The sequence below is a fragment of the Nelumbo nucifera genome, chromosome 3 (genome assembly GCF_055504915.1).
Source record: "Nelumbo nucifera cultivar China Antique chromosome 3, China Antique-T2T, whole genome shotgun sequence".
Lineage (NCBI taxonomy): Eukaryota > Viridiplantae > Streptophyta > Magnoliopsida > Proteales > Nelumbonaceae > Nelumbo > Nelumbo nucifera.
Window position 1 is genome coordinate 12,171,367 of NC_142651.1, and position 25,774 is coordinate 12,197,140.

Below are 25,774 nucleotides of genomic sequence, written 5' to 3' on the forward strand. Positions count from 1 at the left end.
TTATTTCATTGTTTCGTATATTTGGCCGCTGATGGTCGATGGAAATGGAATAATTGATCACCCGGTCAAAATAATAATCTTCAACCTTTATCTATGTTCTGAACTCTGAAGCGTTTTGGAAATTCAGTTCAGTGTGAACCCTTTGTTTTTTTTTTTCTTGGTATTGAACCCCTTGTCTTTGTACCATGGTTTTTGAAACTGGATCGGACCGGATGGTCCGACCGAAAAAACCGGGAATTGGTCAGGTGATCAGTTTTAATTTTCCCCAAAATCATAAATTTGCCCAAAAACATTGATTTTGGTCAGCAAACTGTTGACCCGGATGGTTAACCGTTTGAACCGTTTAAACGTTTTGACTATTTTTTATTTTTTTACAGAACGGGCCGACCATTCGAATTGTTTGACTCGGTAACCGGACCCCTGACCGATTCAGTCTCCAAGTCGTTTTTTAAAAACCATGCTTTATACCCACGTAGGGCGGTATTTCATTTTTTCTTGGCGTAACACAATACTTTTTTCAACAAGATTCTAATAATTCTTCTTAAAAAAATGACGGGAGCCTATATCGACACCTCTTATGCGACTACTCAGTTTACTTACCAATGGATGTATAAATCTTTTGTTGGGCATTATTCTTTTCTTTCTTTTTTGCGTAGAGAAAATATATATTTTTTAGGCTAAATTTTTTAAACTATTCTTACTATTTGAAAATTGACTAGTGCCATTCCTACTGTTTTTGACAATTAGTTAATACTTTCTTTATGTTAATATCCCTTAATTTTCTGTTAACAAAAAGTTTAAAAAGATTATTACTCCACTTTTTAAAGAATAAAAGAATCATCGGTGCTCTCTAACTATTTTCAATACAAATGTTAGCTGAGATGAATAGTCATGTTTTCACTTTGGCCGCCACCTAGGATCCAAGTGAATTGTGCAAGATGAATTGAGCTACTACCCAAACCCACTCCGATTGCAGCTGCAGCTCCAGTCGATTGAAATCCCTATAGATGAATAGTAGTGGATGGATTGGGAAGCAACATATGGATGATGGTAGATGATGACGAAGGTGGTTGAGGAGGTGGAGAAGGTGACCTTGTTTATGGGTTCATAAGGAAAAGCTGCATGGCAGCTGCCGAGTCCGCATTTAGGCTTGAAATCTGATGATGCTCTATGTCTGTCACGGTTAGTGCTCGCACAATCATTTGCTGCTGGTGTTGTCGCCGTAGGCAGTGGTCGCGGTAGCCGGTAATTTGACGCGATCTGATTCTCTAAGAAGTTGGCAGCCACGAGGACACCTGGTTGGAAATTGAACATCTTCAATAACATCCCACCCGTTTCATAACCTGACAACTCCCCAGATTCTTTTACTTATATTCCCACCAAAGGTGGAGGCGCTTTGAACCCTTGTGCACCCTTAGTTTGTCCCTCCGGCTTTGTTGTGCGGTGTGTTGCGCCTGCTATTGCTCTTGGTATGTTGTAGTCGATCTGTCAAAACCATTGGAGAAACTGATGACAAGCGGAAACACCAACCCACCGCTGAAGTCGTGGAAGAAATCTTCGGTGTAGCCACTGGCACTGAAGACAAGTGCCGGCGCATGGTGCTGGATTTGGTAGGGATTTGTGGAGGGATCGGAGGTGAGAGTGAGCTCTTTCATGCCTGAGATGATGCTACCGCTTTTAGTTCATCATCTTCCTTCTCGGATCAACTGTTCATCTGCGGAGGGCTTGAAGGTCGGCGGGTCATCTGTTCATCATCTTTCGTCTCGGCTATTCAGTTCTCTCTCTCCACAGCAACTAATGAGTTTTTTCAATAAAATTTATTTTTCGTGAAAAAGAAAACATTACCTGCAGATGGAAATTAACAAGTTGGTCAATCTCCATTCGTCTCTTGGTTTATGGCGAAAGTCACACTCAGACCATTGTCTCTACCGCCTATTTATTGAGAGGTTTTAGGGAAGGTATTTTAGGAGCAAATATGGTATTTTTAGGAATGGAAGTGGAAAGGGTATTTTCGGAATTTTTGATATATATTAGTCACATTATATCACATGTAATGGGATGCTAGCAGTAAGAGTAGAGTTTGCTAATTGTCAGAAACAATAAAGGTAACGTTAGTCAATTTTCAAATAGTAAAGATACACTTAATTAATTAGCTAAACCATAAGGATAGTTTAAAAAATTTATCCTATATTTTAAGGAGAGGGACTCTTGTATTTGAACACAGATTACCCCAAAATCCATGTAAGTAGTAGTTTGGCAGGTTGAAAAACTGGCCACATTATTCAATACACACTGATAAATTGCAATATCTTGAACTTTACTAGAGATGATCACAGGTGGAGCAAGTCAGGAAGGGTATTTTAGAGAGCAATAACAGCATTATATGTCAATTTGCAAACAGTGGTTGCTCAAATATTTTAACCATTTTTTGTTATGGTCTAGTTCACTAACCATGTATGATCAAGAGTTTTGAAGCATTGCAACTCATAATTATTTTAATTTTTTTTAAACGAGTTGAAAGTAGATATTGTACATCTATTAATCTTTGAAACTTCCCAACAAGCACATATCAATGACCCCTACAAGTTGATACATATATCCACAATGTACACCAATACAATGTGATATTTGAACATTGTCCATGATCAATCATTTCCTTCCCTTGTTAATCAATTTCCTTAATAGATATGGGATGCTCAACTGCTTGACACAGTTCAAACTTCAAATATGGATACACGTGAACCACAAAAGTTGTGTTCTGCATGCTTCTAACATGCCGTACTCTTTTGTTTTTAGCCTTTTTCCTGGTCCATGTATCAGGATTAGGTAAGACAAGGGAGTTGTAATGATTAAATCCAAAGATCTCCAAATTAGGGGTGCAATCAAATCTAGCTTTGGTTTAATAGTTTGGGCTCGAATTGGATTAGGCTTTATATGCAAGTTCAATGCTGATTGAGTTTGAATCTTAAGGTAAGTTTAATTAGTTTTTCAAACTCAAATTTGACACATAAAACATTGCTTTAAAAGCTTGCGAGCCTACTCAATTAATTAGTAATTTTTGTAGATTTATATAGATTATTTTGAAAGCTGGTCAATGATGACCCTCCATGAATTCTCCTATATAAGTTGCGGCTAAAGATACCAAAAGTTCTTGAATATCACTTGTAAATAATCTAAAAAGCATAATAGGTATAGGAACAATTAAGACACTAAAGAAACAAGAACAACAGTTACTAATTCGTCAGTCAAACTTGAACTCAAATAGAGACCTTTGAGCCAACCATTGAGCCAAACCTGAACTCAATATAGATGCATTTTAGTCGATACAGTACTATTGATGGTTGACCGTTGACATGCCGAAGTTCGTCTTGGCTCGATTCAGTTGCACTCTCTGTAAATAGTGTATTCAATGTTCAAAAACCATTTCATATTGTATGTGATATATCTTGAACGTTGACAGCCGGAAGCCCGGAATGCAAACCCCATAGTCTGTACTGTACTCCCGGGAGACTTCGATATTTGGAAGGCAACAAGTTGGTGCCATGTTGATGAGTGTCCTTTTAAGCTTGTCAGGGTTCGAATAGATATTGAGTCACGTGTCAAGATCCAAGAGTTCGATTGGAACCTAATCACCACAGATGGCATGACCGGGTTCATCTACAACGAGTTGATGGTGAGCCCTCCTTAGGTGATGGACCGGGGTTAGGTTTGCCCTTCTGGAGAGACAACTGAAGGGTCTCCCTTTTTCCCTTTCCTTTGTTTCTCCCTTGTTCCCTTTTTCTTCCAGCCTTTCGTCCAGGTAAGGCCCTAGCTCTTTAATTACGCCTAGTTCCTTAAGGTCCTACCCACTCCGGAGATTGCTCCCCATCTCCCGCCATCTTATCTTTTGTCTTTGCTTGAAGACCTCGCCCTGGCGCCGCTATGCCGGTCATAAAATGCTTGCTACCTGCCCACTTATCTATCTGCTCCCCACGTCTGTCAGTCTTGAGTTAAATCTATCTGACACGTGGCGCATTATGATCCTTTGGATTCCGTAGTTACAACAAACGTCAAGCCAACCATTTGAGGTCCCAGCTAAGAGATCCTCTCTATACGAAATTTGAAATCAATTTGGCCGAGTAACCAAAATCCTACACAATCGTTCAACTTGAAATCGGATCTTCTATACTAGTCATGGTTATCATATATCACTCAATCTAAAGGTAAATTTACATCCTTAACGTCTTCAATGAGTCATAATTCATAAAAAATATTTGCAAAGAAGATTCTACTGGAAATTGGAAACCAACCGGGAATCTGGGATAACAACCAAAAGAAGGGTATATTGTCACATATAAAGCCTGAGGCAATACAAAGTATATGGTAATTACGTTGGCTCCTATATTAGCATCCCTTCATAAACATTCCCTAAAGAATCCAAACTTCCACAAGGATATTGCTCAAGATTTTTTTTTTTCTTTTCTATTGATAAATTGGCGCTACAACTATGCATTTTTACAGAACTCACAAGGAAGTCCCACTACTTGGTGATAAAGAATCTTTGACATGTTGCCGCAGTTACAAGTCTTTCTCAGCACCTTGATAGCAGAATAATAAAGAAGGAAAAAGAATTGACTAAAACAACAACAATAATACAAATATACAGATTTTACTTTTCAATACCCTGTTGCAAATACTGTATCAAATCGTAGCCTGCAGTTGTCCACTTGTTATAGGCATCATTGCATGTGTGAATCATAAAATTAGCTGCTTCGCGTTCGCTCATCTCAGGATGGAATCTCTTCCGAAGATTCCCAATTGGATCACCTCTTCTGAAGCAAGGTAGCCCACTGTCAACCATCAATAGCACTGTATTGATTATGCCATCCATATGGCGTCTTGCAGCAAGATATCCCTTCACACACAAGCTGCATATAATTGAAAAAAGAACACTATCAAGATCCCATTGCAATTCATTTGAAAAAAGATCAGTTATTGTAAAGCAATTGTAAACACATCCACAAATTTACCGCACAAAGTAGGCCCAGGTTTCACTTTTCATCACCCCAGATGGGTCAAGCAATTGAGTCATCTCGTGGCTGAGCTTAAACTGGGCACTTTCAAAACGCATATTACCACCAGGCGAAGTTTCCAAGATAAAACCAAAATCAATATGCACAAGCCTTCCCACACTGCATATAAACGAGCAGGGATTAATTGGAATTATATATTACCTTACAATAAAGGCAGCCCAGCACCTGATGTACTTTGGCCAGGTCAGACTCCAAAGATGTCATACATAGATTGTTGGATAAATATGTGCAATGTTTATTTCCAATTGCTTCTAAAATGCCCTTGGACACTTCACAATAATAATATTGCGTGAAATGTCATATTACATGTAATGTTATTGGTAACTTGTAAAATGCAGAAACATAGATGCATTGTTATATTGTTTATATGGTAGGTGCCAGTATGCTGTGATTTGGCTTTCTTCACAACAGATACCTTGTGGTTATGGAGTCTTTGCTTCTTCATTTGGATAGATCTCTTATCCTCTTCTCTGTAAGGTTATGAATCTGATATCCAATAATTACCTGGTAACTCTACATACATGCATGTATATACATATATACATATGCATGTATTTATGTGGACTGTAGATTTGAACACATCCATAGCGAGAAAGATAAAAGGTACAATATTTGTAATGATAACAACTAGTAAAGATGTACCTTTCTCTTTTAAAATGAATAATGTTCGACAATTATTCAGGGGTGTCCTATGTTTACAGTTCACAGTTATTGATCCAGTACAAGTATCTTAGGTAAATGATTCTTGTCAGATAGAAGCACCACAAACCACAAGATAAGAATGAATATGGCAATCCATCTTGAAGAAAAATACAGGAGGACTTTTCTAAATTTATTCATTAAGAAGGTGTTTTGAAGCCACAGTGAAATCATTTCAATTTGGAACCTTTTTTTTTTGATAAATTCAATTTGGAACCATTTGAATGTGTTAATTCATTATTAATAACAACAGGAGTCATCCCTGGGAGGTAAATTGGAAAAGAAATGAACTCCTTTCTTGAAATTGTATAATGAACTCATTCTGATTCTACTAAATTTCCATCATCAATCCATTTCACAAGTCAAACTACTAAAATTGCTATTATCAAACCCAGGAAATTCATGAATAGTTGGAATTTTCAGAAACTGTGATGGTTACATCACAGTCCATTCCATTCTGTTCACTGCCGAATCCATCGTTAAATTATGGGCCTAATCATTTCTCACTTCTTCAACCCATGTCCTTTTTGGTCTGCCCCTAGCTCTCCTAGCTCCTTTAACTTGTAACAGATCACTTCTTACTGGTGCAGTAGATGATCTCTGCATGTGATATTTTAGCTTTGTTTTCTAGACCTATCAACTATGGTGAGTCAACACAGACAGAACCGATAGCACTTCTACAAGGGTTAAGATTGGCCAAATGCCTGAATTGCAGACTTAATGGAAGAAGGGGACTCTCATGTAATCGTGGGTTGACTTAAATATAATAGTACAGGCTCTTGGAAATACAGACACTCGATGATGGAGGTAAAACAATTGGCTATAGAACTGGGATCAACTTTCAACTGGACCCCGATATCAGTTAACAGTATGCTTGATGCTCTGGCAATACAAGGAGTGCCAAATCAATGTATTTGGGGGTTGTTTCCCAAGGTAGAAGCATGTAATGTGTAAGCAAAGAGAGGGGAGGGTAGCAGGGACTAGCCCAAATACAGGGTGCCTGTCAGATTTCTGATTGTACATCATTCTTTAACCTAAACATCAATAAAGCTTTGATTAATTACTGATTAAAAAAATCTTGTTCACCAAAATGATTTCATTCCACATGGCATGCCCCATATGATCTTGAGGATTCTGAACAACATTCCTTATCAAGGAAAAATTGTGAAGGAGCATACTTATCAAAAAGAAGGTTCCCATTGTGTCGATCCTTTGGTTGAAGTAAAAGGCTAGCAACTGCATAACCAGCACTGCTAACTATGAAGTTATTACGTGCAGCCTCAAAATTGGGAGAACCAACAGGTCCATAGTCCTGTTGAAAAATCTCATACAATCCACCATCTGTGGTTTCACCCATTTGGCTTCTACTCCGTGAGTTGGGGACAACCTGCAGATTGAAAATGTCATAATAATAGGTATATGTACAAGATAATGAACTCCAAAACAAGTTCCACAAAACATAAAATGAAGAAATCATGATATCTGTCTTATTTCTTATTTTGATCTTCAAGCATAAGGAATCTTTCATTGGTTTCTTTCATTGCTTGAAACCATTCATCCTTGATGGCTTGGTCAAAGTAAATAAAAGCATGGAAAAACTGCACCACTAAGACGATAGGTTTTGACAATTCAACAATTCAAGAATAAGAATCAAACCTAGCTATTGTAACTTTCTCTTGTCAAAAATCATCATTGAAGATCTGAATGCTGATGCTTTTTTTTTTTATTGGAAATGGTACTTCACTAACTATGAAAAGAAGTGATATGTACACAAGGGGATTCATAACCCCAAGTGTCCCTGGTAGCCATAGCTATCTAATCCCAATTCAGTTGTTAGTAATATACAGCAAACTAGTTCCCAACCTCCCCATTTGTTCACCCCCAATATAGAGCTTGTTTGGAACCATTAAGAGATCCATTTCACCAAGAATCAGGAACACCACCCCCCTGATTATGCATCATTCTTTTTTTTTGAAAAACACATAAAAACCCACTTGGTGAATATGCTTTTTTTTAGCAGAAGGTATTGTAGCATAGTTTTCAAGGCGCCAAGGCAAGGCTAGGCGACAGGGGGGCGCCTTGTCGCCTAGGCAATGGATTTTTTTAAGTTAAAATCACATATCCTAGGGCGGTTCCCTAGGTCTCATAACCAACTTTCTTTAATAACTATCCATAATTTTCATAAGAAAATTATAAACTTCATGTTTACGTCTAGAAAATCAACATATTTATGAGAAGAAAAAGAAGACAAGAAAGAAAATTCAAAAAATATAGGGGCTGAAGCCCCTATTTTTGTTATAGGAAAAGAAGAAAATAAAAGGTGGAAGAAGAAGAAGAAATGTGTTGATTAGACAAAATTTTAAGTTCTTCCTTTACTTATTGGTTCAGATTTTGAAGTCATTGAGGGTTCAATACAGCAGTTAGCAATGTTTGTGTTGATTAAACCCTAGCAAATAAGAAAATAATAAAAAGAAATTAGTTTATAAACACAAAAAATGAATATTTCTCTTTAATAATGTCTATTTTATAATTATAATCTCAAAAAAATAACAATATAAAAGTATTTTATTACACAGTATGCAAAACTGCTTGGTGACTGGGCGAGGCGAGCCTCCAAGGGTGCCTTGTCAACTATTTATTGTACTAATTCCTTCAAATGATATATGGATTTAGAGATATAAGAATGTACAGTGAGCCACTATACATAAGTGAAAACATTTTGCATCTTGCCGGCTAACTACTACAAGAACAAAATAGCAGGGTCAATATAGTTCTGATGGGGAACATATCTAAAGAGATCCATTGCAGCCAGCCAAGAACGAATGACACCAATGATCTTTATAAAGTGTTCTTCCACAGAACAGAATTTAGCCTCAAATATTCTCTGAGTTCTCTCTTTCCATATGCACCATGTTACTGCAACAGGTATGATGCACCATAGGCTCCTCCCTTTTCTACTCATTCCTGTTACCTTCCAAGATCTCAAATGGTCTCTGTTACCCTCTTTGGAATACACCCATACAGGTTGATCAAGCTGCATAAGTGAGAGTAGACACCCCTCACCACTGGGCATTGTAGGAATAGATGGTTGGATGTTTATCTGTCAGAGTTGCACATGATACAGGATTCAGATTATAGGTTGATGCCCCTTCTGTTTCGGTGGAGGTGCATGCTGATTAGGCATTTAAAGTTTTTTGGCTTTATTTTTAAAATATTTTCATTATAACAAGGATACGACACCTCAGATAGACCTGTTCATGGGCCGGGCCGGGTCAGGCTCGGGCCGGACTTTCACTTGTCACTAATGAAAATATACTAGGCCCGAGCCCGAGCCCGGCCCGACCAACGGGCCTATAACTTGGGCCTGAGCCCGGCCCTGATAAAAAGCCCGAAACCCGAGCCCGAGCCCGAAGCCCGACCTAATTGAAAAAAAAAACAATTTTCCCTATTCAAATTAGAATTAAAAATTCAGATAGTATTTTTTTTCTATTTAAATGAACAATGGGCCTACAAGATGGTATTTTTCCCTTTTTTTTATATTTTAAAACACAACTTTACATTCTTAAATCAAAAAATTTATTCAAATGGGCATAATCACATAACTAATTTTAAGTTTAATATTAGGTCGGGCCGGGCCGGGCTATTTGACAAAACCCGAGCCCGGCTCGAATTTATTGCGGGCCGGGCTTTTTGGCCCAACTTTAAGCCCACGGGCCTATAAGCATGTTCAAGCCCATCCGGGGGTCGGGCCACCCGGCCCATGAATAGGTCTAACCTCAGAAAAGCCGTCAGCTTTTTCAAATTTCAATGTGTCACATCATATTGGTGATTCAAGAAACTCCCTCTCCTGAAATCCTAGGCATAAATATTGCAGTTAGTGTTTTCAACCCGCCATTGACTTGGCCAGTCGAACTGTTCGAACCATCACCCGGCCAAGATTCTAGGTCCAGTTCAGCCAAGACCTGTCAGATGGTAAAAAACCGTTGACTTTGTCAAGAACCGTTCGACCCAGCCAGTTCAACCGTTGACTTGTTCGACCGGTCACTGGGTCGCGGGTTGCACATTCAATGTATGCAAACTTTCGAGGGCCATAACTTTGCACTCCGATGTCCAATTGGGGTGATTTTTTTTTTTATTTTGGGAAACTTTTCAAGATCTATGCATCCCAAGGTGCCATAGGCGCCTTGCCCCACTATTTTCGCAAAAAAAAACCCTTTTTTGGCCTCAAATTACATTTTTAATATTTTTATAAATAAAAAATAAAAAACTGAGCTAAAAAATATAAATTAAATATAAAAATACACATAACATATCTAAAACATATTTATATATTATTTGTTGATAAAATATACATTTATACACACACATACACACACACACACACACACACACACACACACACACACACACACACACACATATATATATATATATGTCTGAACCATTCGACCCGGCCAGTTGAACCGGTGACCCGTGACCCAGAGGCAAAAACGGTTCGGCCTCCGGGTTGGTTTTTAAAACATTGATTGGAGTAATGTTTTTCCAAAAACTGGGTTCTCAAATGTGACTAAATAGTGTTTCCATTTTTTCTGATGTAGCAAGTTGGTGATACAGAACGTGTATGACATGCATCCATGCCAAACAGAACAATAGTTGTATCCTGTTTACTCTTTGTTTGGCTATGGTATCCTTAATCAAAATAAGTTGATTTACCATGTCAAGTTTATAGGTAAAAAATTGGTAGGCCAACAGGTTTCTGGTGATAGATTACCCAAGTTAGGGTGTCTTATGGTTCCACACATAGAATAAGAATTAGACAGTGCTAAAATATGAATTTTGATGATCATCCACTATTACAAGAGATTTGTTGGGAGTAGAAAAGGAAGGAGAGGCATCTGTAACTCTTGACAATAGATGGTGTATGCTGATCTCAGTTGATCAGAAACCTGATAAAACTTCAGCAGAAAAACAAAGAAATAACAGAAGAAGAAGAGAAGAGAAGAAGAAAGGGCACAGAATAGAATGATCTTCTGCCGCCCAGAACTTTTATTTATATACTCTTATTAAAACCAAAAACATAAAGACACCTATGCCCCTGCCGCCCAACTCACTCCTTAGTCAATAATGTCAGAAATAACAATAGGCCCAGAACAGTGTTTTAAAAGTGCAAGGGCCAATTTGCGCCTGAGGTGCAAGGTGAGGCGCACACCTTTTTAACAAAGGCGCAAAATTACAAAAAGAAAAAAAGCTAAAAAATAAAAAAAAAGTAGGAAAATTCAAAAAAATGCCAATTTTTTTTTAAATTCAAAAAATATTAAACATAATGTTAATAAAAAATATAAACTTAAATTTTAAAATAAATGATTTAAAAAACCTATTATCTAAAATTAAAATACATAAACATAACATGTAAAGTGTATCCAAATGAAAATATAAAAATAAAAGCAAACATATAAAGCATTTTCAAGCATGTAAAACCCACAATCTCTTTTTTTCCTTAATTGCATTGCTTCAAGTAGTTAATGTGATGTAAAACATATTGCATTCTTGATTTTATGAGTCACCTTTGTACCACACCCCCCGAGGCAAACCTGAACAAGTCTATGTTAGGGTCTGAAATTCTTATTTCTCACATAAAAAACAATGATTTTATAACTTTCACTGCCTTTTAAGAAGATATTTTATTGCAATGAATGAATGAACAACATTAGCAAATAGGGTCCGGGGGCTCCGCCCCCGGCCCAGCCGTTAGACTCAAAAAAAAAAGCGCAAAATTTTAAAAAGGCACACGCCTGGGCTGCGGCACAAGGCGCATCAGGTGCACGCCTAGGCGCACCAGGCACATGCCTTTTGAAAGGGGTCCGCCTAGGACCTGGGCGAGGCGCATACCCCAAAATGCGCCTGCCTGTGCGCCTAGGCCTTTTAAATCAATGGCTCAGAAAACTAATAAAAAGAAATAATAATAGGCCCAAAATAATAACAATTAAATAAAAGGAAAAAAACAACTGATAATGGCAGGGACTTCACTAAAACTAGTCTATTCCTCCACAACAATCATGTAGTGCATATATAAAAGCTGTGAGGGTGGAACTCCATGATCAAGAAGTCTTTCTGCTGTTACAGCAGCTAAGGTGTTATATACAAACATACATTCTGCTCGATGATTTAGTCAATGCATCAAAAAGAGAAAAATTGAAACTGACTGAGACATAGCAACACATAAGCAGGCATGCAGTGTAAGATAAGAATTACAATTTTCATTATGTTTCTTCTATTCACTATCTTCATCACTCTCTTCCTCCACCAGACACACACATCAATAAAGTGGGGGAAACAAGTTTACCTCGATTATGCCCCTCTCTGGACCAGTTGGAAGAACGCCATAGGGAAACAAGTAGAGATTAAGTCCAACTGCTTCAAAAATATCTCTGAGTAGCGAAATCACTTGAAGAGCAAGCACATCTTGTCGACAGTCATCCCCAACCTAGAAAAGAAAATAAAATATAGTTTATTCCACAATCTGTATATGTCAATACTGAGGATGCACTTGCACAGGTTAATCATCAAATCTAGAAATATACGATTCTACTTGTTAAAAAATGAAAAAGAAAATGTCACAAAGAAATTAGCCCCTTGTTCTAATGGATTCAGACATCTAATTAGGTTAAAGCCTGTTTTACCAAGCAAGAGTTGGAAATTTCCTTCTTAAAACAAACAACCTAAGATCTGCCAAAGACCTCTATTTATAGGCTTAACTGTTTATCCTACTTGCAGTGACTGTAATAAGATATAGCAATAATCCTAACCAAAGATATACTTGCATCACAAGTTAACTCCACCTTAGACTCCTACTTGCATGAGAAATGAAGTAACTAAAGAATTAGCCAACTTCAAGCATAATTTAGGAACCTACTCCCAAATAAACTAGGACTCTATATTAAAATAAAAACAATCCAGACTCAGACAGCACTATATAAGACTTCAACTAATGCTAGAAAAGTTGTGATAAGACCTCTTTAACCACCTAAAACTCTACTATTATACGGTGGCTGGTGAACTCCAAAATGACTATTACCTCTATCTCTTTTTGAGAGAAGATAACTGTTAGACAGTTTTGTATGCCCTTAGCTTCAATCCGATTTGATGTACTTTTGTTATTAAGTGGAAATAAATAAAGTGCATGTTTGATTCATGTTGTTTGGTTTAATTCTGTGTAAGACCCTAAAACTGGACACTTATAGAGAATCGTGTTAGTTTTAAATGTTCACAGCCATTAGAAAAGTCTGGGGAGATTTATCCTGCCAAGGCTGATACTGGTGTGCCACCAAGTGTTGGGATGGCCTGTCTCAGCCACCAGGGTAAGACCCAAGGCACATGCAGTATGGGATTACTTGAATCCTTAAACCGGACCAGATTTCCAGTATTGCCCTGGACCTTGGAGACAGATGGGCAAAACAGGAAAGTTACACCTGACCCCTAGACTCGATTATGACATTTCACTAGGTGTCGGATCGAGCTGTCTTTGATATGCCAATCAGTGAGATCCTTAGATGGGGGTCAAAACCTGGGTATGTTGGGACAGTCTGAGAATTCATCTGAGTGGGTGATCATAGTGACGGGATCAGCCCCTTTGTCGGACAAAGGGTAATGATCGGGAAAGGCACTCTCTCTGATGGAAACCAAACTGTCGGCAGTTGATTTCAATCGTTGGAATTTTGTTTTGCAAAATTAATATATTTATATATATATATGTACGGTTTCAAAATGTTTGCAAATGGTTTTAATTCCCGGGATCCATGTGAGTGGAGAGTGCGGCACTGTTCCTTGCAGCCGAGGGAGAGGTCCTCTCTTGTTGGGCAGTGCTTGATCATTAAGGGCTGAGAGGTTAAGTGTAAGACCATTTAGGATAGTACCTGATGGGCTAATCTTGCACCTGCCCACAGTCCCTGGGTTTTTATAAGATGGCTTGGCCCAGGGACCACTTAATGTAAGTGTTGGGCCCATAGGGTCCATATGATGGGCTCAGGGGTTTACTGAGTTTTTCAGTGAATTCGGCTGGGCCTTGTATTAAAGGCTGGGCCAAACCCATGTGGCTGGTGTGTAGATCAATGCTTGGGTCTCACGCCATACAAAGAAGCCCAACTGGGCAACAGATTGGAAAGTAATTAAACACTGAACACTTAATGGGCCAAAAGCCCATTTCGAGGTGGGCTGATATGATCACCCATTTGGAGCGAATCTGAGATTAATGTTAGCAAAAGGATAGGGCCTTTAACCTTATCCACTCTAGGAGACCAAATTCAAATTAGATTTGAATCTGGTAACCTCCTGATAAGATCAGGAGTAAGCTAACTTAATCTGCAGATAGGATTAAGATTATCCCCTATCCAAATACTGATTTGGATTGGGATAACTCCTAATTAGGAGTTTTCTTAATCAAGAAGAAAAGAGGAAAAACAAGTGTGTGGAATCATATCAGATTTCGAACCACTTTTTGGTACACAAGGGATACCTCCTACGAATTGAGATCAGATATCAATTGTACTCCAGAGAGAAGAGAAGCAAGTTCATCCATCTTCGTCCCAGGAGTTCTCCTCCAGCCGCAACCATTCCCTCTTGCAAGATTCGATCTTTGCAGCAAAAGGAAGTCAAGAAATCAGTTCTTGACATCAGTCTTGCAAGAAAAACTGAAAAAACTCAGTGTTTAGTATTTCCAGAGGGTTCTTGCGAAGGATCCAGTGTGTAGGACACACCCTGCTGGTTCTGTTCCATCCACAGCTGTGTCATCTTCAGCAGGAACGAATCTTGGTGCATTCTTTGGGCGTGAACACCAACTTTGGGAGATACTGCTTCTCCAGATCAGGTATATTCCTCCCTTTTACTTTTTGGTTCAAATCTGGTTCGATTATGGTTCAAGTAAGATCCTTGAATATGGTATTCTAAATTTAGGGAATATGATTCCCAGTTGAAAGAAGGTAAAAAAATTTTTTGAAATTCGCCCTCCCATTCCGCAACCTTATTGGCGTCCATTAGATGGATCCTACCATTCTTTCAATAACAAGATGTTATATATTGCAATAAACGAGAGGGATATATAAAAAAAGGAGTGCCCAATACAAAAAATCAAGGCACTCTAGTGCTGCTATAAATATCTGTTCTATTCACACCATTTTTTTGCCAATAAATCAGCAAGACCATTGAGCTCCCTAGGAATCCAATTAAAGGAGGCTTGCAGAGTGGAGGAGAGGGTCTCTAGCCTCTATGAGGTAATGGTCCAACCTCCAAGACCCACCATGGTATTACTTCAACCAGCTGATAGTAATTGCGGAGTCCCCTTGAACTAGTAAGTAACAAAGTGAAGCCAAGTTGATTTGCCAATCGTAACCCAGTTAGAGCGGCAAGCACTTCAGCTTTAGTAGAGTTTGTTTCCCCAATAGGGCCACTGAACACCCATAGAATTTCGCCTCTGTTAGACTTGAAAACACCATAATGCCTGCAGGGCCAGGGTTGACGATTGCACCTGTGACCTTGGGGGCTAGTATGTATCTTCTTAGCATCCAGTCATTCAAATCAATACAATTTCTGTTAGCAATCAGAAGAGTGTTAAAATGTTGATGGGAGGTTATCACAAGAAAAAACAACTTTCAGAGTGAAGTCATGGGGCTGCAAGTTGGGCAGGTTTGGAGTGAACATTTCTTAAAATTTGAATGGGCCTGGACCAAGGGCCTGGGACCAATGCTGTGTAAATTCTTCAGGCTGGGTACCTGACTTGCATCCATAAAGTCATATTAATAGTTAAGAGACAGACTTCAGAAATCTGGTTCCTGGGTCTGACAATAGTAAGCAAGATCTTTTCCCATTGATTGCATAAGGTTTTTCAGCTAGATCCTAGTTAGTATAGCACTGTTCTTAGCCATTGCCAGTAGGAAGCTATGAAAAAAATAACAGTCATATACAGAAAATTTGAGTACTTTCACTACTTAGTTATCCAAATGCATTGTATAACTAGATGCTGCAATGGTAAGTGAATGATATCATAAACAGAACTTGGTGCTTAACCACCAGAATCAATGAGTCCCAGTTCAGTTTTTGTTCCACCATCCCAGGTCCTAGTCAACGAACAATTTAGTGCCCATGAGGAGGCCACGGCCTTGTAATTGAAAGGATTAGGTAGAGAAGGTTAATAAAGGGCAGCACAGTGCACGGGGCTCCCACCAATGCAGGGTCTGGGGAAAGACAGATATACACAGTCCTACCCCTACATATAGAGAGGTTGTTTCCAAGATTTGAACCTTGGTCACCCAGGTCGCAATGGAGTAACCCAATCATCGCAATGGAAGATCATACTTTGATGGATGACAGACTCATGGTGTGCCACAGGGCAATATCAGAATCTGTTAGAGGTTTGTGCTTCAGCTTTCAGCATCCAGGATGAACATCTCATTCCACTGGATGCTAAGATCAATGAATAATTTGGCTGGCACCTTGCCAAAAGAGATAGGATAAGTGCTTGGTGCAATGGTAGAACCTCAGATTGACAAGCTAGAGAACAAATATTCAAGTTTGAGAGCAGACACTTCATGCAAAAGTTCTGGAGATTAGGTCAACACCAAATCCATCCCTCCCAAGGCTCCTTTTTTTTTTCTCTTTTGAGAAGTATATTCCATCCCTCCCAGTCAATGACTATACAAACAGTAATATGTCACTATATTCTCCAAGGTATATATACTAAATACAAAAAAAAAGTTATTCTGCAGAAATGTTAATTGCTTTAGCCCAAGAGAAGATCTTTCCTCTAATGTTTGAGAGATCTTGTTTTCTTAAGATCTCATCTGTTTGAGAGATCCTGTAAAGTTATTCTTATGATCTCATCTGTTTGAGAATTGAGAGATCTTGTTTTCAAAAACTCTACTGTTTCTCCCTCCGGCTCTTGACAGATGGAACCAGAATTAGGCAATGACATTCCTTTATGGTTGTTCTCATTCTGGATTTAGCCGGTATCCCGGGCAATTTCTTTTCCTCTTCACAGTAGACATTTCTTCTGTTATCAATCCAAAACTAAAATAAAACAATGAAACACAAGTTTATGGATCTATAATAAATAAGTAAAAGACAGGTTACCTTGAAGATGCAAGCTTGGGGTTTTATGTCATTCAGACCCCCATCCCTATCTACTACATTAAATGTAATCATAATAGGAACTTTTGCAGCTGACTGCAGGGGAATTCCACTATCCACCTGAATGCCTCGGACAAGTTTGCTAGGAGCAGTAGGTAGGTAAAGGTCTTCTCCCTCCATTTCAATTTTTTCCAGTTCCCTGTTATAGAAAACGATCATCTGAGTTGACAAACGAAATACCTTTATAAGTAAAACTTTAAAATTATTCGAAGCAAATTGTACCTCCGGATACCAGCTCTCCTTTCTTCCTTTGGAACTGGAAAGAGTCTACCAGAAATAGATGTAACTTTGTCAAAGAAATCAAATTCTCTTTGAAACAAATCGCAAGCCTTTGGAGTGAAATTCTCGATTATTCGTTGCCTAACAACAGGTAGTAGTGCTTGGAATGCATTGTTCTGAAGTAACAGAAAGTATGTATAAGCAAGGATTGGATATACATCTCTGAATTCAGTCTACAATTTAATGGAAACTACAGGTTCAAGTCAAGTACCAAATGGATACCAGATTTAGGAACCAATCTCAAGACAGACATTATAACAGTACTAAGCCACAGAGTGTAACACTACATGGTGTAATAAGATCCTCTAGATGATGAGCTTCATTTTAATTGTAACCTTTTTTTGACAAGTAAAATAACTTTTGTTAATCAATAAATAGACAACAATACAAGCATCCTTTAAAGAGGCATAAGGCGCTAGCTCTCCCAACAAACAGAAAGCTACATATTATATTTGAGCCCAGTACAAGTAATTTCTATTCACCCCCTGCTTAGTTAAATATCCACCACCCCGTTTGCTGATCTCCTCACCTACTATATCCTCAAGTTCATACTTCTAGTAAGCCATTTGAACATTTTTTATCTCATCCCTAAAGTCCTAAATTATAGAGTCTGGTTTCTTCAACCATCCCACCACCAGTTTTGAAGCACCTTCAATCACCACATTTAGCATATTCTATTCATTTGCTATTTTAACTCCTTGTAGTATGGCCAGTAATTCAGCTCTAGCCAAGTCACCCAAACCCCCTGGGTCTGAGAACAAAGCAACAACATATCTCTCAATGTTTCTCAATACCCTCCTATCTGGGGGCGGAGCCAAAATTTTTTCTTGGGGGGCCAACAGGTAATGAACATGGATGGGTAATTGGGGGACCAGGGTATAAGTAGGATATAAATGGGGACTTTTAAGGCATGGGGGGAGGGGGGGGGGGGGATTGTTCCCTCCGCCACCCCTGGCTCCACCCTTGCTCCTATCCTAGAGGGACTTCAGTTACCTTGACTACTTCGATCAAAGTTTAACTCCACAAAACCTTCAGGAAGAGGCTGTCAAACCACATTCTCTTTTTCTTTGTTGGAAGAGCTTCTAGACACCACCCCACAATTTCTCCAAAGTCCAAATACCATCAAAGGAGAACTGGGAGAACAAATCCAAGGTTCTGATCTAGTGTATTACCCTGGCCACAACACAATCTCTCACCATTTCTTTGCTCCTCTCTTTTTCTATGAAAATCCTTGCATTTCTTTCTTTCCAAATAGTCCAAATCAAAGCTGCCCTTACACACCTTCACATAATTCTTCCCTTTCCTTATGCCAAGCAAAAGTGGAAGGATCAAATAGCATATTTACCTCCGTTGGTTGATACCAACTGCATCCAGACAGAGAAAAAACAGTTCCAAATATCAACAACAAAAGGACAGGAGATTAGAAAGTGGTAACAACTCTCACTATTGGATTTACACAAAGTAAACCAGTTAGGGGATACAGGGAGGTTCATTTTTTGTAGCATATCCATAGTGTTGATCTTCCTATGAAACACTTCCCAACAAAAATCCCCTAGTCTAGGAGGAATGGGTCAACACCAGATCTCATTGAAAGGAAAAGCAACAGGAGTAGAGGCACAAAGAGACTTAAACAAAGAAGCACAAGAAGACAAACGTTTGGGATGGGGAATCCAAATGTGTTTATTTGGAAGAGGGGTCCAAACACACACTATCAACTTATCAAGGATCTGTAATAATGATGCAGGAGCTGAAGAGGCAAAATTGGAATTTTATGAAATTTTATGTATTTCTGTATTTTTTGGACAATAGGGGTATTTTTATCATTTTTCAATTTTCTGTGGGGTCCAATGATAGGGTTTAATTTGTCTAGTTATAGTTTGTTTATGTTTAAAATTTCAGAGTCATTGCATAAGTAGGACTAGAGTTATTGAGTCTTCTTTGAATTAAAATAGGATATGACAACTTAGTTTGAGTTCTACTAGGATTATTGAGTCTAACAGTTTGACTCCTAAGACTATTATGAGTCTAATAGTTTGACACCTAGGATTATTGAGTTTAGAGTCTATAAATACGTATGGACGTTTTACACAAAGGCAATGAGTTTATTTATTTATTGATAGATAATAGATAACACATTTTATTAATATAAACAGAGATAATGTACACATAAAGCAACCCACAGGAAGATAAGCTTATCTCACCCAGAAAAGCTGCACCCTGTTTACCCCTTTCTTGGCCAAAGTGTCAGCCAAGCCATTTGCTGACCTGGCTACAGGGATACCCCAATGTACCAATCCAGCTATAGGTGTCTTTAGTACTCATCAGTCATCACTGAGATCTATAAGCTCTGTACAAAATTTCTTTCAACTCTAGAGCACCTTCTTCCAAAGACCAGATGGTATCTAACATCAATGCACCATTTGTCCATTCTCAAGATGATAAATTGTAAGGTTAGATAGCTGTTTTCTATCCTTCTATTTCTTTCCTTCTATACCTACTATTTAAGTCCTTGATTTCCAACAACCCCGTTCTTCCATAAACACATTTACCCACATGTAATAACTTGAGAGGTTCACAAGGCACATCTATCTCCTTTTCCAAAAACAGAATCATGGGGACCCCCATTTGAGAATGGGGGTTCTCAAAGGACCTCAATGACTGGACTTTGGAGGACATACAGTTGAGATTGAAGAAAAAGTAAGCACTGAAGCAAAGGATTTTTCCAATCCTGGCAGTTCCCCTAGGGAATCTGGTGGAGACATTGCCATCATCCCAACTATAATCAACTACCTTGGGTTTTGACTGGATCAATGTGGACAGAGATTCTCAGGAGATGAGCATGAGAATGCAGATTTTAGTCTGAGAGCAGACACTTTCTGAAGAAAAAAAAAAGGTTAGGTTACTATCCAATGCATCCCTGATCCCTCCCAGGACACCAGATAGCTGGGACTAACATTGGGTAATGTCCTTTTTAATGTGGAGGGAGATTCTGAGGCTGCCACCACTTACATGGACTATGCATCATTTCATCAGAAAGGCTAGGTCTTTGACATCTAGAGTGAATTGTATAAAAGATGAGAGCAGAATCAAAAGAGCAATATACCTAAAAACCTAAGCAAATTTTCAATGAAAATAAAGAGAACAAGACCACTTTATCATTATTTGTTTCCCCATACAGCTGATTTCATGTGTACGCATTTACAGAACTACGTTGCATTAAAGGTTGAGTATGAAAGAACCTAGCGGGTTCTGTGAATAGCACTGTCAATAATCCAGGTTAACCTGATAGACTCAACCCAAACCCACCCTATTATACAGAAACTGGGTCTGCACTGAGTCCCAATTATTAATAGGGCTGATTCTGGAAATGCATCTTGATCTCTGACTATAATAAGGTCAAGATTGGCTTTACTTATTCTGGCCTAATGAAGATCTGAACCAACATTAGCACATCAAGAAGATATCCCCAACATTTCATACATGTTTTTCATGGTTTACCTGTAATAATGTCATATAAGATGTCTAAAATTATTATTTTAAGGGGATGTGTACAATATTTTGAAAAGAACAACAGAATTAGTAGTTTTACTGTCAAATACCAAGCTAAAGACTTGTTAAGTATAATTCAGACATATTGGATCAAATGATTCAAATCCAATAAGCCCAATTAATGATAGAATTGGTTCTGGATCTAGTACTTACAGATCCTGTAGGGTCGAGATCGGGACCATATTTGTTTGTTTTCTTATTGGGTTCGAACTTACAACCAACCCATCCCTGATCTGACCTATTGGAAGCCCTATTTGTGAACCTTGGGAAGTAGCATGTGTGATTCATAAAGTACCAATAATGTAGAAGAAATGTTTGACTTTTATATAACAATAATGATTCTGCAATGAGATACCATAGAATTGTATCAACTACTACAGACATGAACAACATTGTTTTATATATGAAGTATTTCTAATAGGCTACTGTTATCCAGAGGAGAAGGAAGAGAGAGAGAGAGAAGAGAGAAGAGAGAAGAGAGACAAAAGTTTGAAGTCTCAGAAAAGCTGCTGGCAGCGCCAGCTTTGTTGTTATTTATACTAGGGCGACACAACTTAAAATAAAACATTCTGAAAGGACTAAAGTACCCCTGCGGTACTAAACATACAAAAACACAGCATTTCAACACTCCCCCTCAAGTTGGGACATAGATATCAATCATGCCCAACTTGTCACATAAATCATAATGCCGCAAGTGATGTAACCCCTTTGTGAAGATGTTTGCAAGTTGGTCTTCAGAACTGGCATAGGGAGTACACACTTCGCCTGTGACAACCTTTTCTCTGATGAAATGTTTGTCAACTTCGATATGCTTAGTTCTATCATGCAGCACATGATTAGCAGCGATGTTTATGGCTGCTTTGTTATCACAGTAAAGAGTCTCCATCAACTGGAAAGCCCAACTCACTCAACAAATTCTTTAACCACATGATTTGTGCCACTCCATGAGACATTGCCCGATATTCGGCTTCAGCACTAGACCTAGCTACCACATTTTGCTTTTTGCTTCTCCAGGTAACTAGGTTCCCTCCTATAAAGGTACAATAGCCACTTGTTGACTTCCGGTCATTCAAGGATCCAGCCCAATCAGCATCGGTATACACTTCAACTTTCAAATGCCTGTGCTTTTGAAACAACAAGCCTGCACCTGGGAACTTCTTAAGATATCTGAGAACTCTTTTTGCAGCTTCAAGGTGGGTAGTCTTAGGGGCATACATGAACTAGCTAAGAACTTCCACTCCATAAGCAATGTCTGGTCGAGTCATAGAAAGATATAGCAATATTCCTACAAGTCTCTGAAACTGTTTCACGTCTTCGACGGGTTCACCTTGATAGTCTTCTAACTTGTGGTTATGATCAATAGGAGAATCAACGGGCTTCACTCCTAATTTTCCTGTATCCTGGAGTAGATTTAGGACATACTTTCTTTGGGAAATGAAGATACCCTTTTTTGAGCAGGCCACTTCAATCCCAAGGAAGTACCTTAGAGGACCTAGATCCTTCACTTCAAACCGGGTAGCAAGAAAACTCTTCAACTTTTGAATTTCATCATTCCAATCACCAGTGATAACTATATCATCAACATATACTATCAGTGCTGCAATCTTTCCTTCCCCTCTTTTCACAAACAGTGTGTGATCAGATTGACACTGCTTGTATCCTTTTTGCTGAACTGCTACATGGAATCTACTGAATCAGGCTCTCAGTGATTGTTTCAGGCAATATAATGATTTTTTTAACCTGCACACTTTCTGTTCCTTACCTTGAGCTCGAAAACCAGGAGGTTGCACCATGTATACTTCCTCTTCAATGTCACCATTCAAGAATGCATTCTTGATGTCAAGTTGATGAAGTTCCTAGTCAACATTAGCAGCTAAGGAGAAAAAAACTCTAATGGAGTTCATCTTAGCAACGGGTGCAAAATTTTCTGCATAATCCACTCCATACACTTGTGTAAACCCCTTTGCCACTAGACGAGCTTTATACCGCTCCACTGTGCCATCAGCCTTATGTTTTACTGTGAAAACCCATTTACACCCAACCGGTTCCTTCCCCTCAGGAAGAACCATTTAACCTAAAAGCTTAAGCTGTTAAGTGAGGTCCTTGAATAGATTTTAATCTCTAACATGCCCCCTCACACGAGAGCCCATTGGGCTTGAATCGTGGACAGCACAGGCCCACCCATACCTTGTGCTGAAACTTAATTAATTATAATGGGGGTGATGAGAATCGAACACTAGACCACTTGGTTAAAGTGGCTCTGATACCATGTTATCCAGAGAAGAAGGAAGAGAGAGAAAGAGAGAAGAGAGACAAAAGTTTGGAGTCCCAGAAAAGCTGCTGGTGGTGCCAACTTTGTTGCTATTTATACTAAGGCGACACAATTTAAAATAAAACATGCTGAAAGGACTAAAGTACCCCTGCGGTACTAAACATACAAAAACACAGCATTTCAACAACTATCATAAATGTTAAAATCATAGAAAAGAAAACAAGCTAATATCTCCAGAAATGGCAGGTAAGAATATAGAACATCATATGTCAAATTGAAGACAAGTAGAGTTTCTTGTCCATTTTTTATGTACCATACAATGTGGTTGCAGACCTCTAGGACATATTTTTTTATCAATAATCAATTATGTTCTATTGAAATATATATAGTAAATTAATTATATACAAGCATATAATCAGTATCTTCACAAAAAAAAGCATATAATCAGTACTAGACCTGTTCATGGGCCGGGTAGCCCGACGGCCCGGTCCGGCCCGGCCCGCACCTCGGCCGGGCTTGGTCATATAATTAGGCCCGCGGGCCTGACCTCGGGCTTAACACAGTAAGCCCGACTGTGTTTCGGGCCGGGCTCGGAATTTGTCAAAAAAGCCCAGCCCGAGCCCAGCCCGGCCCGACTCAATATTATATATTTTATAAAATATATAATATGTATTTTATATATTATATAAAATATATAAATAATATAATATTTATTAAAATATATATTTATAATTTAATATATATATATATTTTATTCTTTTCTTTATAATTTCAATCTCTCTCTCTCTCTATTCAGCTGCTTCAACATTAATAATAATAATAGTATAGGCTAAATTTCGGGCCCGGGCCCAAGCTCGGGCTTCGGGCTTTTTATGAGGGCCGGGCTCGGGCCCAAGTTGTAGGCCCGATGGTCGGGCTGGGCTCGGGCTCGGGCCTTAAAAAAATTTGTTAATATACAGCAAAAGCCCGGCCCGAGCCCAGCCCGGCCCGGCCCAAGAACAGGTCTAATCAGTACTTATTTACAGTAGAGACAGCCCAATGCTGAGACTGATGAGTGGCATAAAGAGTAAATTTTCTCAGATAAACTTCCAAAGAGAGAATAGTGTCACTCTTGCATCCAAATTAGTGTCTCAGCCGCTAAACCTCATGCCATGGATGCTCTTAATTACGAAATGAAACAGCTTGTCTGAATTCATAAGGAAACCTCCACAACCATTTGCCTAGCAATTAGGTGTTTTAAGAGTCATCTAGCTATACCTGGCCACCTTCCTCTTTCTTTGTGCACATGTCCCAATTCAACAAGTGATCCTTTTTTAAATACTCAGATTTGCAATGACATGTTTTTTGATAAGTAAGATAAGCTCATTAATCCTTTCCCCTGATCTACATAACATGTTCCTCATAATCCCGTCCAACACTTAAACTGAGGCCTTAAGAGACCATGGAGAAATATAGGAGGCTAGAACAGTGGGATTGATTTAAGTGATTCCACTTCTTAGATAAATGTAATTTCCCTTACAAGTGGCAAGTATTTTTTGAAAACCTATCCAAAATTGGGCTCCAAAAGTTGCAAGATCTAGGGTTAACCCATAATGATAGGATTAGGTAACTCAAAAGGTCAAATCAAGACTGAACAACCCAAATCCTTGAAATATTTTTTGCTTTTCAGCACCAGATGTAGTCAGAAGACTTTGATCTTTATGTTCTGATATTTTTATGAGTTCCTAAGTGCCTTTTTTTTCATCAGAGAACAAAATTTTATTGATTGTGACTCCTCCATTGGTTCTTCTGAATGCCCTCTTTTTTCTCTTTTTTTTCCTGTAAAGTGTTTGCACCATCTTCACTTTTCCTGGGATCTAGACATGTAGCACTTCATTCCATATAAAATTTATGCTGAATTTGGAAATAAGAAACCTTGTTATTAAGTTATTCTTGTTTAGTTTGGATAGGCAACCAACCTCTTAAAGACCTTTTTTCCCTCTCTTTACTCTCTTTCCCTTTATAAGGAAAAGCCAGTTTCCAGTTTTATTTCCTCCTTAGCTTCTTCTGTGGCCCTAAACTGGGATTTTGGTTTCCGTAGAGGGTTATGTGATGATGAAAGTGCTTGTGTTTCAGAACTGTTGTCTTCACTTGAGTCAATTTGTTTAGATCCCTTCAAACCTGACACAAGAATTTGGACCCCTAACCTGAAAGGCTTTTTCACTTGCTCCTCTTTCGTCAAATCCCTTTGCTCCACTTCTGCACCCCAGAACTTCCCAGTTAAAGAATTCTGGACTAGGCCCATTCCCCCAAATATTGTTGTTTTTTGTTAGGAAATTTATTATGGTAAGATTAATACCTTTGAAAACCTGCAAAAGAGGAGACCAAATTGGTGCTTATCCCCTAATTGGTGTGTTCTTTGTAAATCTAAAAATGACTGTCCCCACTTATTGATCTCTTGCTCCTTTGCTACAACTTTATGGAATTGGAGTTTTATGTTGTTTGAGTGTAGGTGGAACCTTCCATCTGATACTAGCTTGCTGTTTAGTCTGTTTATCTTTGAATGGCACACACAGAGAGGGGGAACTATGTGGAAGTGCATAAGAGAAGCTTTGTTGTGGACATTTTGGGAAGAAAGGGACACCAGAATCTTTTGTGAAAAAGAAAGGAGCTTCTCGGAAGTTAAAGAATGTATTCTGACAAGGGCAATTCAGTGGCTGAAAACTCTAAAGCTCTTTAATGCATA

The 25,774-nt window shown here is 38.6% G+C and overlaps 1 protein-coding gene across 2 annotated transcripts in view; it reads right to left on the reverse strand.

Annotated features, from left to right (window-relative positions):
• Positions 1–4,435: 4,435 nt before the first annotated feature.
• Positions 4,436–25,774, reverse strand: part of LOC104596308 (phosphatidylinositol 4-kinase alpha 1-like) — a 97,793-nt gene continuing 76,454 nt past the window's right edge. For both annotated transcript variants that reach the window (XM_010257385.3, XM_010257379.3), the window contains exons 21-26: positions 17,172–17,344; positions 16,893–17,088; positions 12,115–12,255; positions 6,950–7,158; positions 5,010–5,171; positions 4,436–4,907 (exon numbers count right to left, since the gene is read on the reverse strand). In XM_010257385.3, the coding sequence (XP_010255687.1) occupies positions 4,649–4,907; positions 5,010–5,171; positions 6,950–7,158; positions 12,115–12,255; positions 16,893–17,088; positions 17,172–17,344 (1,140 nt within the window). In that variant the 3' untranslated portion in view covers positions 4,436–4,648. The remainder of the gene's footprint in view (positions 4,908–5,009; positions 5,172–6,949; positions 7,159–12,114; positions 12,256–16,892; positions 17,089–17,171; positions 17,345–25,774) is intronic.